General features: G+C 41.9%; 2 protein-coding genes and 3 non-coding genes across 5 annotated transcripts; 1 reads left to right on the top strand and 4 right to left on the bottom strand.

The window, feature by feature from the left end:
- Nucleotides 1-670: 670 nt before the first annotated feature.
- SPMAP1 (sperm microtubule associated protein 1) lies at nucleotides 671-3,867 on the bottom strand. Its single transcript, XM_069074303.1, has 3 exons — nucleotides 3,315-3,867; nucleotides 1,788-1,887; nucleotides 671-1,093 (listed from the first exon to the last, which is right to left on the bottom strand). The coding sequence occupies exons 1-3, from the start codon at nucleotides 3,519-3,521 to the stop codon at nucleotides 936-938; spliced, it is 465 nt and encodes a 154-aa protein (XP_068930404.1). The 5' UTR covers nucleotides 3,522-3,867; the 3' UTR covers nucleotides 671-935.
- Nucleotides 3,868-7,467: 3,600 nt separating this feature from the next.
- Nucleotides 7,468-11,554, bottom strand: RPL23 (ribosomal protein L23). The gene is made up of 5 exons (XM_069074304.1): nucleotides 11,408-11,554; nucleotides 9,836-9,919; nucleotides 9,348-9,476; nucleotides 7,694-7,807; nucleotides 7,468-7,594 (listed from the first exon to the last, which is right to left on the bottom strand). The coding sequence occupies exons 1-5, from the start codon at nucleotides 11,418-11,420 to the stop codon at nucleotides 7,512-7,514; spliced, it is 423 nt and encodes a 140-aa protein (XP_068930405.1). The 5' UTR covers nucleotides 11,421-11,554; the 3' UTR covers nucleotides 7,468-7,511.
- On the bottom strand, nucleotides 9,596-9,730 carry LOC138150846 (small nucleolar RNA SNORA21). The gene has a single exon (XR_011165667.1). It is a non-coding gene; the product is annotated as a small nucleolar RNA SNORA21 (small nucleolar RNA).
- A 2,966-nt stretch (nucleotides 11,555-14,520) lies between the features above and the next one.
- On the top strand, nucleotides 14,521-14,592 carry TRNAC-GCA (transfer RNA cysteine (anticodon GCA)). Its single transcript has one exon. It is a non-coding gene; the product is annotated as a tRNA-Cys (tRNA).
- A 3,000-nt stretch (nucleotides 14,593-17,592) lies between these two features.
- On the bottom strand, nucleotides 17,593-17,664 carry TRNAC-GCA (transfer RNA cysteine (anticodon GCA)). Its single transcript has one exon. It is a non-coding gene; the product is annotated as a tRNA-Cys (tRNA).
- Between the last annotated feature and the right edge of the window lie 407 nt (nucleotides 17,665-18,071).

The raw sequence follows: 18,071 nt of genomic DNA, 5'->3' as shown, positions 1-18,071 counted from the left end.
GTTCCACCCATACTGGTTTCTGTGTGCTAAGCTCCTCCTTTCTTTCTACATTCACTTTTCATCAAACTAGACACCAGAGTAATACAAACAGCTTTCAGTTGGAAAAAAGACTTGTTCCAATCTTCCCCCTTGATTACATTCTTGACACACCCTGGAAACTACAATGTCTGCAAAGTCTGAAAAGGAAACCAGTCCCATCCTGTAAGCAGAAAACCTATAGTTACTAAAAATGAATGGTAATAACCTTCCACTTTCTGACTGAATAGAACTATCAGGAAGACATGCTCAGACATTCCTTGGACTAACCCACTGCCTCCCAACATACATACAAAATATTGAATTTGAATTTGAGCTCTACTTCTTCTCAGCTCATTCCTTTTGTAAAATGAGAGAACTGGACTAGATGACCTTCTAAGTTTCCTTCCAGCTCTAAATTTATGATCCTGTGAATTCAAACTAGCCTGCTGAAGGGAAGGCCAGTTCCCAGGAGAGAAGAAGTTCCACATTCCTCCCCATGGGCACCCTTATCTTTAGGAAGCCCTTCCTAGAGTCAACTTTATGCCCTTCTTAGTGCCTCTCTTGTCCTTGATGAACATGGAGAATAATTAGGTGCTGTCACCTCATGGGCAGGCATTGTCTTTCAGTTCTGTTTCAGGCTAAGAAAGAAAATAGAAATGGTATGAGAACCCTTCCTCATCCTTCCATTTCCTTCCCCCTCCACCATCTTAAAGAAGATGAGAAGTCAGGAAATTTGTGGAACTTTTTCTATTCTATGCTTGACTTGCTTATCTAGGAAAGAAAGGCCACACCAAAACATTTGGAGCCACCGGTTGCTAAAAATAAAGCAGATTAAAAATCAAAATTTATTTAAATGTATATACTTGGAAATACGGTAAGGAATGGGGAGAAGGGGAGACCAGTGAGGTCAGGTTGTGCTAGAATAGTGGAAATGCGGTGACTTCTCCAAAGACGGATGTGCGCTGGCGAAGGGCAGGGGTATTTCGGCGATAGCCAAATCGCCCATTATAACCCCTGATTGTTCTAAGATCTGCATTGTAGCTGTCATGCCCGGTCACCTGCTGAAGGGAGTGCCCTTTGGGGGCAAAGATAGGACAGTTAACTCCTCCTAGGTCAGCCGAATCTCATCCTCTCCCTCCTGGACACAACCTTACCTCCCTTCCCTGTCCCCCTCCCCCTCCCCCAATAAGGACAGAATGGGAAGCTATGCAGAGGGATGCTTGAGTACTAGGAATTAGGGTCAGATGGAGAGTATTTTAAAATGTTCCAAGCTCTTGGAATGAAGCATTAAAGCCTAATGAGCACAGAGTCTAATCTCTAAATACTAGAGATTGTTGGAGGTGAGATAAGATTGAAAAAGAAGGAAAGCATTCCTAAGTATCAAGCAAAAGAGTCTTGTTCTTTTAATGGAAGTAATTCTGCATTTCTTCTTTGTTGTTACTGGATCAGTTTGGTTAAAGGAACCCATAGGTTCACCTAAAAGAATGGGGAAGGGACAAAGGGAAGATCTGTTCTCTGGATGGACTTTCCCAGTGCTGCTGTTTTTGAACCTCCCTCAAGTGAGAGGAATACTATTTAGGTAGGAAGCAGTAGTTTTCCAAGTGAGGTGTGGAAAAACCAGATGGCCTAAATCTAAATGTCTAGGTTTCTGCCATGACCCTGTTATAACATTCCTCCTCCCCCCACTCCAACTTGTTTCTTATAGAATTCAATTTCCTTTGCCCATTGACAGGCCCCCTCCTTCTTTTGGAAGGTGAAGAAGTTCTTACCTGCCCCTGCCCAATTTCTTCTGTTCAGATATCTCTGTCCTGGCCCAAAGATGTGGAAGTAATCTACTATCCAGCCATCTTGACTTGTCCCACCATGTGTCTGAAGGGGTAGGGAGTGGGGGAAGGTGGAAAGGAAGTACAATTGTCACTTCTTCAGTGACAACAGTTATTGCTCCTGTCTCCCCGAGGTTGAAAGAAGTCACTAGGGCAGGGGCCACTAAGATTTGGACACATTTATTGGGTGCCCAGGTTCTTCTTGCCAAGAGCTTAAGGCAGGCCATGGTAATTTCCAAACTGCAGATAGCATTGTGACATAGAGGTTGTGTGTATGCATATATATGTATTACACACACATACTTGTAACCACATACACATATATTGAAAAATAAAGATGTATGTGTGGGCTCAAAAGAGGCAGCTGAATGGCTCAGTGGATAGAGGTAGAATGCCGGCCCCTGGAGTCAGGAAAACCTGAAGTAGCTGAAGAAGCTCGACGATTACTAGCTGTGTGACTGGAAATTCACTTAACCTCCATTTACCTTAACCCACAGCAAACCATTTCAGTATCTGTCAAAAAATCACCATGGACAGTGTGGTCCACGGAGGTCAGGAAGAGTCAGACACAAGGTAACAAACAACATGGGCTCAAAAAGAAATTTCCCTTAATCCTCATCCTTCCTCCTCCCCAAAGAAATGTACACAGGAACACAAAAAATGGGAAGCAATGGCATGGAATAGAATTAAGAAAGATCAGCAGCTGGCTAACTGTGGACCTACTTAGGATGTATGGTTTTCTTGAGATGAAGTCAATTAAGAACTTAGATCTGTGAAAATTTCTGTCTTACCCATCAGTGACTGGAATAGTCCAGAATAATAACTGGGAGTCTCTCGATTTTCCATCTTCATGCATGAGTTCCACCCACCTTCCGTTATGCTATCAAGGTCTAGGGCTACAATTATGACGTCACAAGGTGGAAAAGATGGACTCCAGATACTACTTTCAGTTTGTTCTTCCTCCTGACATCACATGTTTCCACTGTCTGGAGACTATAGCCCGCCAGGAGGTTAAAATCATGACGTCATAAAGGGCCCAGCAAACGATTAGAAAAGCTTTGCCACCTCTTCTGGTTAACCCTTCAACATCCGAAATAGGAACTTCCAAAATTGAGGGATTTATAGATATCACTTTTTCCCCAAATTCCTTCTCTCTTCCTGCTCTCCCATACTTCACTTCCCTACCCAGTTACAGGTTTTATTGTTGTTTTGGTGAGTGGGGGGGAAGGAGGAGGGGAAGTTTATAAAATGGGACTGGGTTGTCAGGTTGGGAATTAGAGGAGCCGGTGGGGAAGGGGGAGAGTGGGGATGTTTAGTTATGGGAAGCCGGTTTGTAGGACTTTACTCCTGTTACCTCATTCTGGACAGTTTCTCAGGGGCAGAGAGGGTGGGGTCTGCTTGGGAACAGCGAGGGAAAGAGGACCCCCCCAGGGAGACCCGTCCTCCTCTCTTCGCTTCTCCAGACCCTCTCACCTGGTCCGTTTTTCGCAACACAGACTGGACCACGGGAGATTGGAAGTAGGAACGGGCGTGGACGTCCAGCTGTGCGTTATAAGGAGGGATAGCAGACCAGAGCTTGGGCAAGGTGCGTTCGTAGGAGCTGGCCATGGAGCTCAACGCCACCCCATCTAGGATGAACTCCTTCTCCTGCCGCAGGGAGCGCTCCGACAGCCGCACCATCTCAGTGGGCCACGCACCCGGGCCCCGGTGGAATTCCCTTTGCCAGGACCCTGAACAGTTCCTCACCTTTCAGGTCCCGCCCACATTATTACGTAATTCCAAAACTCCTAGCGCCACAAACCTCTACTGACCCACCCTGCCCTTGCACCCAGATTCCGAGGTTCCAGGGAGCTATAAGGTTCTCAGTCACCGCACAGCTTAGGGAGCGCTTATCGGAAAGCCTGTTGGTTGCCACAAAAGGCTAGATAGAGGAAAAGAGGCAAACCTTTTAGAAAATGCTCCAATTAAATCTTCGTCTGTGACCCTGCCCTTCCCAAGGGAATGGTAATAAAACCTTGGCCCCCTTTACTGTAAACCTAAATAATGGATGTGCTCTCTTAGGAAGCCGAGATTGAATAGATCTGTCTGAGGGCTCCCATATTCCTACTGGAAGTTTTTCCCTTATCTTCCAAATGTTGGGTTATTTGGATAAATCTGGATTCTTCTATACACAGAGTATCAGAGACAGGAGGAAGGTCCTTGTTGAACTTACTCATTTTTACCCATGAAGCGGGGCTTAGAGAGATGAAGAGGATTCTAGCCCTGGGCCCATTTCCTCTTCTATAAAACTAGGGGGTAAATCACAGATGATCCCATACAACTCCCATGACAGGTGCCCACAATCCATGGCTAGTTCTTTTCATCCTAAGTGGTTAATTCAATAGGCATTTATAAACTCCTACTAAGTGCCAAGGGCAGGGGATACAAAGGCAAATTAAACAGCTCCAGCCAGAAAGGATTAATTATACTTTAATGGATAGCCCAGAGATGAGGGTGGGTAGGAAGCTCTTCTTTTAAAATGCAGATTTCCTTTTTCCTTAAGATTATCTCTAGTAAATCATTTCCCACCAGGACAAAAACCGGTATTCAAGATTAAATTTTGCTTTTGTTTACATAACCTGGGCAGTGCACTATCACACCCATTATGTCCCCTGAATGTCGCAAAAAACGTGGTATGAGAGGTGGCTAGGTGGCGCAGTAAATAGAGCACTCGACCTGGAGTCAGGAGGACCTGAGTTCAAATGTGACCTCAGACACTTAACACACAAAAACTAGCAGTGTGACCTTGGGCAAGTCACTTAACACCAATTGCCCACCAAAACAAAAAAAGGCAAAACTCCCCCCGCCTCCCCCCAAAATGTGGCATGACAGGCTCAAGAATGGGTAGATTTCAAATGTGGATTTTTTGTAGAGGAAAGCCAGATGGAAAAACAATAGGAAGATACTCCTAGGTGCCTTGTTGTAGAGGACAGGTGTGGACAGAATGAGAGAAATGCCCAGATATCTCCCATTTTAAAACAAACCCTTCACTTGGCTACACTATCATCTCTCCAAGTTATCACTGGATTTTTCCTTCACAGCCAAACTCCTAGAAAAAGTTGGATTCTAAATTCTTTGCCTCCACCTTAAGCTCTTTAATAGGGATTGTTTTGAAGTTTCTTATGTCCCCAGAATCTAAACACAGTACTGGACATAAGGTAAGCACTCAAGGCTTAATGATCCTCACTTTTAAACCTCAATGTGGTTTCAAACACCACCAACTCAACTGGAGCCATTTTTTCCAAGGTTGAGTTTCTTAATAGCTAAATTGTTGGCCTGTATTGTCCTTATCCTTTGACCTCCACAGCATTTGACTCAACTGCCCCCTCCCAAAATCTCCCCATTTTCTTGACAGATTTTTTCCCATGCTACTTGTCTAACACACTCCTCAGTATTCTTTGCTGGATTATCATCTCTATCCCGCCCCCTAACCATAGGTTTCCCTCAACGTTCTGCTTTAGGCCTTTTCTCTCTGTACCTTGTCTTTGTGATCTCATTCCCCTCCAATGGGTTCAATAATCATTTTCCTGGTCTTTCCTTAACTCCATTTCCACATCAGGGAGATGGTTACCTACCTGTTAGGCTACTATCCACCTCTGAATAGATAACCCATTGAATCAAAAGTACCACGTCTAAAAGTCATTTGACTCACAGGTCTTGGCCCAGCCCATTTAACAAAGGTTTACAGTCTCAATCATTAGTCTTTCCTTTCCCTTAACCTTCTCAATCACCAAATTCTGTGAACAAATCTCATATTTATTCAAACTCACTCTCATCATCTTGATTTGACCCTGTCTCTCTTGGGACTTCCATTCTCTTCACCTTCTTAAATTATTAAAATATTCTTAAAAGCACAGACGTGTCACTGTCCTAATAAATGACTTATTTGCTCTAATACAAAACTAAGCTGCCAGGCCCTTAAAAGTCCTTTTGGCTTCTGATTTAATTCACATTCTTCACAAATATTCCAGGCCAAACTGGCTTGTCATTTCTTGGTATCCCAACGTTTACCTCTGAGTCTCTGCCAAGAGTTGTCCCCCATGCCTGCAAGCCACTCTTCTTTACCTCTACCTTCTGAAATCCCTAACTTCATCAAGACTCAGGGTAGGTACTACCTATTTTGGTTATCTTTTCTTAATCCCTATTTTGAATACCTAACTGCAGTCAGAATGGAACTGGAATTGAACTGTCAGGCTCATGGACTACCTACCACAAATTTTTGAGCAGATAAAAAAGAAAAAGGAGGTTGGAGGAGGGGATGCCAGTTTACATTTCTTCAGCAGTCCATACATTTCTTCAGCAGTCCATTTCAGGTTTTGAATGCAAGGGGATGGCAGTAGGAAGATTCAGCAGCAATTCCTCAGTGACCTAAGGCTTCCCATTAAGAGCTGTATAAAAAAAAAAAATCGATGAGTACTTTTATCTCTTCCTTTTCAAGGACTGAAGACTGTAGCCATTACTTCTGTGGTTGTGAACTTTTTCTTCCCCTATCAAAACCCTCTCATTAAAGGATGTCACTTTAGATTGTTAAAAAATTAAGCTAAAATCACATTAATATCAGCTGACTTTTGGGCGTTTCAAGGCTTGTCTATGAAGATCTTCACAAAAATCGTCCCAAGGGATGTTTAGGTTCACTACTAATCCATGAGAACCCTACATTCTATGGCCAGCATACTACCACTGCCCTGAGTAACAAACAGGTCAGTTGGTAAATAAACATTTATCAAGCACTTACTATGTACCATGTACTGTGCTAAGGATACAAAGGTAGGCCAGTTCCTGCCCTCTAGGAGCTCATGGTATAATGGAGGGAAGACAACATACAAGTAACTATGTACAAAGAAGCTATATACAGAATCAAATGAAAATAGATCCAACTTTCTCCCCTGAAGCCCACATCTACCCATTTATAATGTTTTCCCAAGGTTTCCCTCAGTCCAGCTCACAAATCAGTTACTTTTATCAGTAGATTCTATCTGAAGGCACAAATGTATTTCTAGTTGGTATCCAACTGTTCTATAAATAGTAAACCTAATATAGAGAAACTACTACTATTCTACTACTGGCAACACAACACAACACAATGAAAACCTCAATTTATCAAATCACTGACCCAAGGAAACAACAGGGAATAAAGTATATGGTATACAGTATTGTCCTGGTGTCAGTAAAATTACTTGTTCAGTTGTTTTTTATTGGCAAAGACTATAGTGGTGGTTTGCCATTTCCTTCTCCAGCTCATTTTACAGATGAGAAAACTGAGGCAAATAGGGTTAAGTGACCTGCCCAGGGTCATACAGCTAGTAAGTGTCTGAGGCAAGATTTGAACTCAAGAAGAGTATTCCTTTTGTTGTTCATCAGGCTAATCACAGGTCAATCCTCTAATATATTGTCACTGACACACTGGAGTAGACTGAGTCAACTCCGAACGGATGGTCCTACTTTAGGATAACAGAAATGCTTTATTTACCGCAGGTGATCAACCCCAAACTGTTACAAAAAAAACCAAACACAGGCTAGTTTTCAGATTTCAGTAGCTTTGAAAAATATCAGGGCAAATCAAAGACACAAGGCAAGAAAGCAAATATATAGGCAGACACTTTAATGAGGGTTTTTTTTTTAAACGGAGAATCAAGCAATGCTGCCAGCATTAGATGCAATCCTGGGCCACAAGTCAGCACACTCCTTGGCAACAGGCCCCGTGATGGCTGAACCTACCAAAAGAAAAGGCAGAAAAGCCAAAGTTGAACAGGTACTATATCCTTCAAAGGAACTAACCACCCAACCACAGAATAAAAAGCCAAAATCCCTACCTTTCATCTCGCCTTTGTTGTTTACTATGACCCCTGCATTGTCTTCAAAATATAGGAACACGCCATCTTTTCTCCGATATGACTTCCGTTGCCGTATTACCACTGCTGGATGAACTATAGAGGAAAAGCAAGATTGACAATGTATTTCTAATAGGTGTATTATAGAACAAAGGAGGAAACATGGGCATTTCCTTACCTGCTCTCTTATACTTTCCTCAACTACATTAAAAACAAGCTTTAAAAGATACTTGGAGTCTCAAGCAGAATTCATGCTCTTAAATTAAACCACAAATGGATGCTAGAGATCATCTAAGCACAATCTCCTCTTTTCACCAAAGAGCACCCATAATGGTGAAGCTGCTTCCCCAAAGTCATGCAGATATTTGGCACATAAACCTATGCAGTTTATGCATTTCAAAACAGCATTCAGAGAAGGGATCTAATCTGCCAAAGGGGTTAATGAGACAAAAAGGCTAATAATCCCTGAAACTAAAGAACACACCACAAATAAGGAAAATGAATGTACTAATCTGGGACACAAATAAAGGGATTCTAACAAGGGAGAGAAAACTGTGGACTAAAATTAAAATAGCCAGGGAAAGTTTCAAAAAGGTAGGACACAGGCATTGGCAAACTATAGTATGAGGGCTAAATCTGTCTTACAGGCTAAGAATGATTTTTACATTAAAAAAAAAAAATCTGTAGACCTGTCACACCACCGATTGAGACCAACAGCACATTCAGCTGTCACCTCACCCAAAAGTGATGGTTCTGTTATATTCTGCCCTTTCTAGACGACTTCCCAGATCACTGAAGAGACCCATAAAGTGCTTCTGGAAGGGAATAACAGCTCTACCTACTTCTGCATAAGACCTTGACCTAAGTAGGAATGAGTAATAAATATCCAGATATTCTGGGAGACAAGGTTTTAAAACTAACCCAGATGCCCAAAGTAGGCAAAAACTTATTTCCATATATACAAATTACAGGCTTTTAGAATGGATCAAAGAAACCCTTATTTACATATAATTCATTACTACTTCAGGATATGTATACAATGTATGATGTATACTACACAGTGCAAATACTGTCATCCATATTATGAACAGGTTCAGAGTGAAGTCAAAACCACCTATATGGCTGTGGAAAGGCCAGAACCAAAACCCATTCATTAAGGGAAGCAAAAGTCTTAACACCATGGTGCTTTATGGCTTTTTAAAAGGATGAAGCAAATACCTGACACCAGCCTGGGGAGCTGAGGGTGGGCTTAAATAAAATCTCTCATGATGCAGTCAACCAGTTCAGTCTCTTTCAGAGTCCACTAATTATTACTTAGAGATCACTATCAGTTCAATCTTTATACTTGGCAAAAGAAATTCAATGAGCTGCTTCTTTTATTCTGTACCCTGCCTTCTTTCAGAGCTTCATGTCCCCATCTTGAACATGGACATTACTCTTCCAAAGTAGTACAGAATCCACCAAGTCAAGCCACAGTATCCAAAGAGTGGATACTGAAGCCCAACACTCCAGAGACAAGGCTTCAGGGGCATAGCATCTGATACACTTGGAAATTCTTAACAAGGAATCATGAACAGAGTACACCTTTCAATTCTCACCAAGAGAATGAAGGGAAGATTCTTTTTCCTCTACTCACCCTTCTTCCGAAGTTCTGGTTTCCCCTTTTTTACTGTTGCCATTACCATGTCCCCTACACCAGCTGCAGGAAGCCTGTTCAATCTCCCCTTAATCCCCTTCACAGAGATGATGTACAGGTTCTTTGCACCTGTAAGGAAAAGAACTATAGCAGTGCCTTTTTCATCATAAATGTCTACCAGTCAACACAAGCCATTAATTCTTACCATTTCACTCCTTATGAAGAAGTAAACACTGTATGGCTAGATGTATTGTTACACTACCAATTGAAGCCAAACAGCACAAGCTGCTGCTTCACCCAAAAGCAGTGTCACTTTCTTTTACCCTTTCATGACGGCTCTATGGGTCATTGCAAGAAGGCCCATTGAGTGCTTTTTGAAGGGAGGAATTAAGTACAGTTCCAGTGAAATGCTTCTCAATGCTTTGGCATTTATCAGATTATGGTTAAATCCAATGGAAGAATAAGAGCCAAGAGTACCAGGGACTCACCTGTATTATCAGCACAATTGATGACAGCTCCTACGGGGAGCCCCAAGGAAATTCGGAACTTTGCTCCTGATGACCCACCACGTCCTAGGAAAGACATAAAAGAATCAACCCAGTGTCCAGAAAGCCTTTCTTCTAACTAGGTCTTTATTTCTTCTTAGAAAATTGCTTTTGTTTTTGGACTTACTGCGAATCACAGCCTTTTAGGTCAGAAGGGACCTCAGGAACTATCTTATTCTACAGATAATTCAGTTTTCTATTTGCTAAAAGATCTCTCATGGGTATGGCCTTATTCTTGGCTGTGAATGAGGGGGTGAATAGACAGATGCCCCAAGACTCCTTTCAGCTGTAGATAACGTGAATCCTTTCATACTAGGTCAAACAGATCTACTTACAACTTGGGATACTCAGGCCTTTCTCCAGTACAAGCTAGGCAATGAAGAGAAACTTTACAAGGGAAAAGTTCAAGCTCTTATAAGCAGAAGCCTTATGCAATTTATTAAGAGGTCAAACATTTATTAAATGTGTACCTGTGCTGGGTGCTAAAGATATAAAGAAAAAAAAAGTAACCGTCTATTATTCCTCAAGTTTACATTCTGAGAAGAAACAACAGCCTGGGGAGCTGAGGGTGGGCTTAAATAAAATCTCTCATGATGCTGTCAACCAGTTCAGTCTCTTTCAGAATCCACTAATTATTACTGAGGTCACTATAAGTAGAATCTTTATACTTGTCAAAAGAAATTCATACTAATAATTCAGTGAAAACTGACAACTAAATTGAAACGGTCTCATACAGAGAAATTTAAATAAGACAGTAGAGTGGGTGTAGGGGAATAATGTGTATCAGGCTGGGAGAGCTAAGCTGGAAACAAAATGAAAAGGGTTCCAAGGGATAAACAGGTAAGTTTGCACTTATATCCTGTGCCAAAAGTAAACCAAGGGAGACTTTTCATGAAAGCAGGGGAGTGATTAGATTAGACCTGTGGTTTAGGAGCAGCAATTTAACAGCTGTGTGAACGACCAATTGGAAAGGAGAAAAAAAGGAAGCAGGGAAAACAATTAGGACTGCACCGATCAAAGGGTGATCGTGAATGGAGAAGGGTTACACTCTCTTCCCCAACACAACAAAACCTCTAAATGGAGTTGCACTCCACCCCGCAACCTCCCTTCTACAAACAGCTCCTTTCACTCAGCAGAAGCCCCCAAACTCCAAGCCTTCTCCTGCTACCGCGCATCCTCAGGCCTTCTTTCCGGACTCCCCGCTCCCGCGGCCACGCCAGGCAGGCCGGGCGCGCCTGCAGCACAGGCCTCCGAAGGCAGCCCTGGAGAAAACTGCAAGTGGGCCAGCGTCCATGCTCATGTGTCACTGGTGTCGGAGACAAGCAGCGGAGTCCCTTTATCATCCCCTCCCCCCATCTCCAGGGTCTTTTCACTGCCTTCTCTCAGGGACAGGACTCTCCCAATCGGGTCCTGGGAGGAGCTAAGAGCTCCCGCTTCCCCATCCGGCGGCTCTTCGGCAGGCCCCGGCCCCGAGAACGACGGATGGCAGCGGATTTCCCAGCTTAGGAAACTCACCTCGCTTAGACATCTTGGCTCCCGGAAAGCAGGAAAGAGAGAGGAAACGCGGGGAACGTCGGGATATGAACTGGGAAGCTCCGCCTCGCTCTTCTTGTCACATGACCGGGGACCTGTTCTCTTCCTCCGGAGTAGGAGGGCTCCCCTATCACGTGACATAACACCCCCCCCCCCCCCGCGGCCTAGTGGTGGGGGCAGTGCGATGCACTTTGGCGCCCTCTTACGCCCTGGTGGGGAAGCTGCAGTTCGGAGCTGGTGCTTTCACGTAGCGATCAATCTTCCTTCTCTTATTTGAATAAGTGCGAGACTAGCGGATGTGGAATATTGTATTGTGATTCAGTAGTTTTTCATTGGTATTCGACCTTTTGTAACGTTTCTCGGGTTTTCTTGGCAAAGATACTGGAGTGGTTTGGTGGCCATTTCTTTCTCCACCTCATTTTACACATGAGGAAACTGAGGCAAACAGGATTAAGTGACTTGCCGAGGGTCACAATGCTAGTTAAGTGTCTGAATTCAAATTTGAACTCAGGTCTTCCTTACTCCAGTCCTGGCACGCTATCCCCTACGCCACCTAGCTCCCTCTATGCTATTATTAACTATATTATATTACAATGTGACAAAACAAAAGAGATTACCAAGAATAAAAACAACAAAGAGGAAAAAAAAGAAAATCCGGTAAAAACCAATCACCCATCAATCGGACTTGAATATATACATTAATAACACACACAGTAATAATTAATCAATATGAAAATTATATATTAATTAAAATGAAATATTTATCATTTACATTATTTATTAATATAAATGTTACATCATTTCAGTTAAATGACAGAAATTATATGTCTATATGTTATTTTAAAATGAAATTGCATTGTTTTTATTATTTATAATATAAATGTTATAATTCCAATTGAGGGGCGGCCAGGTAGCACAGCGAGTACCGGCTTCAAAGTCGGGCTGACTTGGGGATCAAATCTGGTCTCAGATACTTGGCACCACACCCAGAAATAACTGGCCGTGTAACCTTGAGCAAGTTACTTAACCCCGATTGCTTTAAAAAAAAAATTCCAATTGAATTATTGATATAGGATTGTTTATATTATTTTCATATAAATTAATAATTTGCATTAATGTTATCAATATCGTATATATCTGGTTAATGGATGATTAGTTTTTACTGAATTTTCTTTTTTTCTTTTTTGCTGTTTTTTTTGTCCTTATAATCTCTTTTGTTTTTTGACTCATAACTAAGGTGTGGCTTGTTGGGCAGGGGAAGAAGAGAGATATATTCAGAAATTGGGAAATTAAGGTGCTGCCAAAACAATACATACACAAAAAGATAAAAAACCAGTACTGTAGTGAAAGAGATATAGGGATTAATTCAGCTTAGTTCAACAAGAATTTAATAAGCTAGGTGCTGGATATAAAGAGACAAAATGGAAAACAATCCCTGTCCTCAAGAAGCTTACGTTCAGCTTTAGAGGAAATAGTGAGAAGACACCCAAGAAATGTTGTTTGGGCCCTTCCATTTCTGGTACTTTTCATTATCCCAGATGAGGTAGTATATACAAACCACTTTGCAAATTGTGCTTTATAAATGTCAGTTATTATTCTGAACTTTAAGATGATAATTTATTAATTTTCTCCATTACTTAGTATAATTTCAAAGTATAGCTAGAGAATGATGGGAACTCTGATCTAGGCCACTTTAAATGTATTGTCCAACTTCAACTTCCTGATTATTGACAATCTTTTTATTCATTTCATTGAGACTTTCTTACTCACAAAATTGAAAACTATAACTACACCCTCCCCATCTTTCACTTTGGGCACAAGGCCTAAAATTTTATTTTCCAGATATCAAAATAATCAGGTTTTACACTTCTATCTCTGCTTCCAAATCTTTATCTCTCTACACACATCTCAGAGGAAGAGGTGGTCTCATCCCTTTTTGCTCCTGTAGTTATCTACTTAATCTTTAGATTTGTCAAACGTTAGATTGCTATGGTCATTTACTAATGTATATTTCATATTCAATCTATTCCACTGATCAACCATTCTAATTCATATCTAATATCAGATTGTTTTAATGATGACCACATTGTAATTTGAAACCTGGTAGTACTAGACTACCTTCCTTCACTTTTTTTCCCCATTGACTCTTGATATTCTTGACCTTTTTTGTTCTTCCAGATGAATTTTGTTATTATTTTTTCTCAATCTATAAAATAATTTTTGGTAGTTTGAGCACAGCACTTTGCACACAGTAAGCAAGCAAGTAATAAGGATTCATCCATCCATCCATCTATCCTTCCTTCCCTCTAACTCAGAAGGATGCCTCCATTCTCTGCTCTCCTTTAGTAGTAATTATGTACTAGTACTAGTATTAGTAGTACTTGTTCCACACTTACCCTAATTAATATTACTAGTTATTTGTCTCTGGATTGGTCCACATTCTTTCTACGATTCTTCTTTTGGGGTTGTATGGGCTCAATACATAACAGGTGAGTAGGTGACTCAGTTACCAAAAGCCATTCCCTTACTTGCTATGTGACCGTTTGGTGACCTGTAGATCTTTAAGACTTGACAGCCTGCTTTAATTTTTTCATTGGCAAAATAACTATATATTTAAGGAGATTTACTTTGCTTCAAAACTCAGGTTTCTATTTGCTTCAGTAGGCATCATGAGAAACCATTTCTGTCTAGTCCTGGTATAGCCTTTGAAAATAAGACTTTATTTTGCTAGTACCCAGAGGAAGAAAGGTGGATGGAATCCGGAAGAGAAAAATAGGCAAGTCGTTTGATGAGAAGAGTAATGTAATTCCTTATTTATTCTCTTTATAATTTATGAAGCCTTTGTTACCTCATATGTTCTCACATGATCTGGTGGGTCAGACAGAATTCAGATTTTATCCTCAATTTACACATATTGGAGATGAAGTTAATGTTTTCAAAATCTGTTGTCTTAGGTTTGGGATTTTAAGTCTAGCTTATACATTGGAGAGTCGAATGATGTATTTAGGGGGAAAAACTTTCCAACTTAAAAAAAAAAAATTGTCACAAAGCTTTTACACCAGCAGGAAAGCGATTGTAATAGACTCACCAGTAGAGGGGGTATAGCTCAGTGGTAGAGCATTTGACTGCAGATCAAGAGGTCCCCGGTTCAAATCCGAGTGCCCCCTAAACGTTAATTTTTGCATTTTCGGTGGAAGGCTTCAAACACTAAATCAATCCTCTCAAAAAAAAAAAAAAGAAAAGGAAAGAAAGAAAAAAAGCTAACACCAACACCCCCACGAAAATAGAAATAGACGCGAAATACAAACCTAACAAAGGTTGTGAATTTGACAATCCATTGATACAGGTCTCATAGACCTGAAGAAAGGCATTGGATTTGGATGACTTGTGATTCTACAACTCTTCAATTTCTATCGCTATGGCCTCAAGTCAGGATGCTCCAGATTCCCCACCGCCGGTACTTCTCAGAGCTGGGAAGAGAAAGACTGAAAAAGAGAAAAAAAGAGAAAAACAAAAGCAGAGCAGACCAGCTTCCCTGAATTGCAGGACCACATGCCTATTTGGCCGGACCCAGAGCTGCGGTCACCCGGCTACTGGACAGAATTGTCGCGCGGGTAGGGGGGGCGCAAAGGGAGAAGGGGAAGGGGTGATGCTCTGCCAACTATAGCAAAAAAGAAAAAAAAGAATTCAGCGTTGTTTTACATTTAATTTACAAATCCCACTCCCTCTCCCTCCTCTCACCTAAAGCAAGTATGCTCTTCTACTTTTCCAGGACATTCCACTTTATCTGCATGTTGGCCTTCTGTGGCCAACATAAATAAATAAATTATGCATATATGATATGGACAGAACATACATATATTACATGTGTATGTATAAACATAAATTATGTATAAAAATCTGTCTTATAAAATATTATAAGTATATAACATTTTTATGCATACAACCCCTGTTCCAAAATCCATTGGTATGGAACTCTACCTTTTTCGTGGAGATGATTACATATTTCTTAACCTGTCTATAAAACTATACTATGAAAATGTGTGTGTGTGTGTGTGTGTGTGTAATGGGAAGCTAGATGGTGCAGTGGATAAAGTACTGGGCCTGGATCTGGCATCAGACACTAGTTGGGAGACCCTGGCCAAGTTACTTAACCCTGTTTGCCTCAGCTTCCTCATTTGTAAAATGAGTTGGAGAAGGAAATGGCAAACTGCTCTAGTATCTTTGCCAAGAAAACCCCAAAAGGAGTCTCGAAGAGTCGGACAGGACTGAAATGACAGAACAAAATTGTTTCCCCCATAGAATGTAAGCTCCATGAAAGCAGGAACTGTTCTTTGTCTTTGTATCCAATTAGCATTATTTCGCTGCACATATTGCAAGCTTGTTAATTGATGTATCCTAGCTTATTTTTCCTTTAGCCTTTATTGCAATCAGAAGAGTTAGGGGAGAAGGCACATAATAAAATTAGCTCTGAGTTCCTCCCATATTTCTCTAAACGACTTTGGGAAAAGACCCAGAACAGGTAGAGGGGAACATCCCTAGGTTTCCAGGTAAAAGTAATTTACAGGTAAGGGAGAAGATGAAGAACAACACCTCTTAAAGGGTGCAGTTGATAGTTCAGAGGAATAATTTCTGCCTCCTAAATGATGAGGTCATAAGTTTAAATCCTTTGGAGATCTTGGGGAGTAGGAAAGCAAATGCATGTGGAAGAATTATGAATGGTTTTTTTGCAAGGCAATTAGCCACTCATTTTCAGTTTCAGAAACCAGGCCCCCACGGTTAGGTTCTGCTGAGTGTATTGGTTCTCCTTATAGGGTTGAGAGGGTGTTTTTCCTAATAGATGGGAGGGTATCTGGGGAAGCTTCATTTTTTTTCCACCGTTTGGGTGGAAAATGAAGTAATAAGAATGGAAAGAATGCAGCATCAGATTCCCATGGGCCGGGTGAGAGATGACAGTCTTGCTCTGGATTTAAAATAACGTGGCTGACCTCTAACCCAGGAAGCATGCTCCACTCCTTTCCTTATTTTTTCCCTTTTTTGGGGGCAAAAAAGCAGTAGGAAAAAAGATAGTCATTACTGTGGATTCTTTAGGGTCTCTCACTTCCCCTCCTCCTGTATTTCCCCTGTAATTAATAACAATAACCATATAAGCAGTTCATTGCCATCCCAGCATTAGACTGTAGTGACGAGATTAATCAACAGGGTTAGCATTTTAATAAGTTTGCATTTGATTTATCTGAGTTATTTTTTGTAATGGAATAATTACAACATAGTAACAATACTCTGTGTCTACAGGACACTTTAAACTTTTCTTAGACTGTTTAACTTTCACCGAAACTCTTTTCCACCTCATCTCCACTGGCTCTCCTGAAGTCTCAGTTAAAATCTCACCTTCTGCCTTTCCCAGTCTACCGCGATGCTAGCGCCTTCCGCCTGGGATGACTTCCAATCTGTCCTGGTCTATGCCTTGCTTGTACATAATTCTTTGCAATTGTCTCGCCCATTAGAGTGTAAGCTCCTAGAGGGCGTAGACTTCATTCTTTTGCTTTTCTTTATATCTTCAGCGTTTAGCACAGTGACTAGTACACAGTAGGCGCTTAATGTGTGTTGACTGATAGACTACAAATGCCTAATAGGGAGCAAGGGAAACTTCACAGGACCCTTATGTCCTCTTCTTCATTTACTACTAAGCAGGGAGTGAGAGAGGGGTAGGGAGAATGGGAAGGAAGTGGGAAATAGAGGGTGAACCGAGGTTTGGGCTTCGCGGTGGATTTCGTGGAGAAGCGCGACACTCCAGGTCACGGATGATCAGGGAATATAGGCATGACTTTATTCTCCCCCAACCCCTGATGCCCTCCACCCTCCACGCGGCACCGAGTCCGGAACTGAAGGCCTGCAGCATGCTTGCAAAGTAGCTCAGTAGTCCCACCTCTGAACCGAAGAGTACAAGGTCCATGCTTGATTCCCTCTCTCCTCAGGAACAAAGCCAAATCGAAAGCTTTTTTCAGGGAGACTTATTTATCCCCGGTTAGGGAGCAATAAAACTGTCCTTCATTCTTATCCTTTTTCTTCGGAACTATGGCGTCATTTTAAGACACTGTTTTTGAGACGGTGTCCTAGCAAGATTAATAAGTAACTCGTGTTGTATGAAAAAAGAAAACCACCGAAGGGGGCACCCGGATTTGAACCAGGGACCTCTTGATCTGCAGTCAAATGCTCTACCACTGAGCTATACCCCCAACGCTGCTTTTGGTACTGGAAGTAACAGTTTTCAGCCATGAAAGATGGTGTTGCCGCTACAGCAGCCGATCATATGGGGTAGGCGGGAGAGGGAAGCCGTAGGTTATTTAGAACCCTGCAAAAGTGGCTTCGCCGAGAGTTCCTGGAGGTCTGGGTAAAGTTCCTGACCTGGCAGAGATCTCGGCCCCAAGAGGTGCAAGATGTACATGTGGTTTGGCTGAGTGGCTGCTAGAGGGGCGTTTCAGGAGAGATCCCCCTACGTACCCCCTCCTCCCGCCTTGCTGCACACCCCAGTGTTTGGGCGCACGGAGAAAGGATTTCTCATCATCCACGAAGGAGCTCCAACATAGGTGTGATCTCCCTGGGGTCGGCGTCCCGCCCCCTCAGGCCCCTATTTCCCCTTCCC

Source organism: Petaurus breviceps, unplaced genomic scaffold (assembly GCF_028583685.1).
Source record: "Petaurus breviceps papuanus isolate PSGF00001 unplaced genomic scaffold, PetGlider_PUasm1.0 90887, whole genome shotgun sequence".
Taxonomy (NCBI): domain Eukaryota; kingdom Metazoa; phylum Chordata; class Mammalia; order Diprotodontia; family Petauridae; genus Petaurus; species Petaurus breviceps.
Note: the sequence above shows the minus strand (reverse complement) of the source record. Positions and strands in the feature narration are given on the sequence as shown.

Coding starts and splice junctions, on each gene's coding strand:
- SPMAP1 (XM_069074303.1), bottom strand. CDS start 3,521: ATGGTGCGGCTGTCGGAGCGCTCCCTGCGGCAGGAGAAGGAGTTCATC. Junction 1,888..3,314: donor TGTTGCGAAAAACGGACCAG/GTGAGAGGGTCT, acceptor CTACCCCTTCAG/ACACATGGTGGGACAAGTCA. Junction 1,094..1,787: donor AAGAAATTGGGCAGGGGCAG/GTAAGAACTTCT, acceptor TTGCCCCCAAAG/GGCACTCCCTTCAGCAGGTG.
- RPL23 (XM_069074304.1), bottom strand. Junction 9,477..9,835: donor CAATTGTGCTGATAATACAG/GTGAGTCCCTGG, acceptor TTTTCCTTACAG/GTGCAAAGAACCTGTACATC. Junction 7,808..9,347: donor ACCAGAACTTCGGAAGAAGG/GTGAGTAGAGGA, acceptor TTTCCTCTATAG/TTCATCCAGCAGTGGTAATA.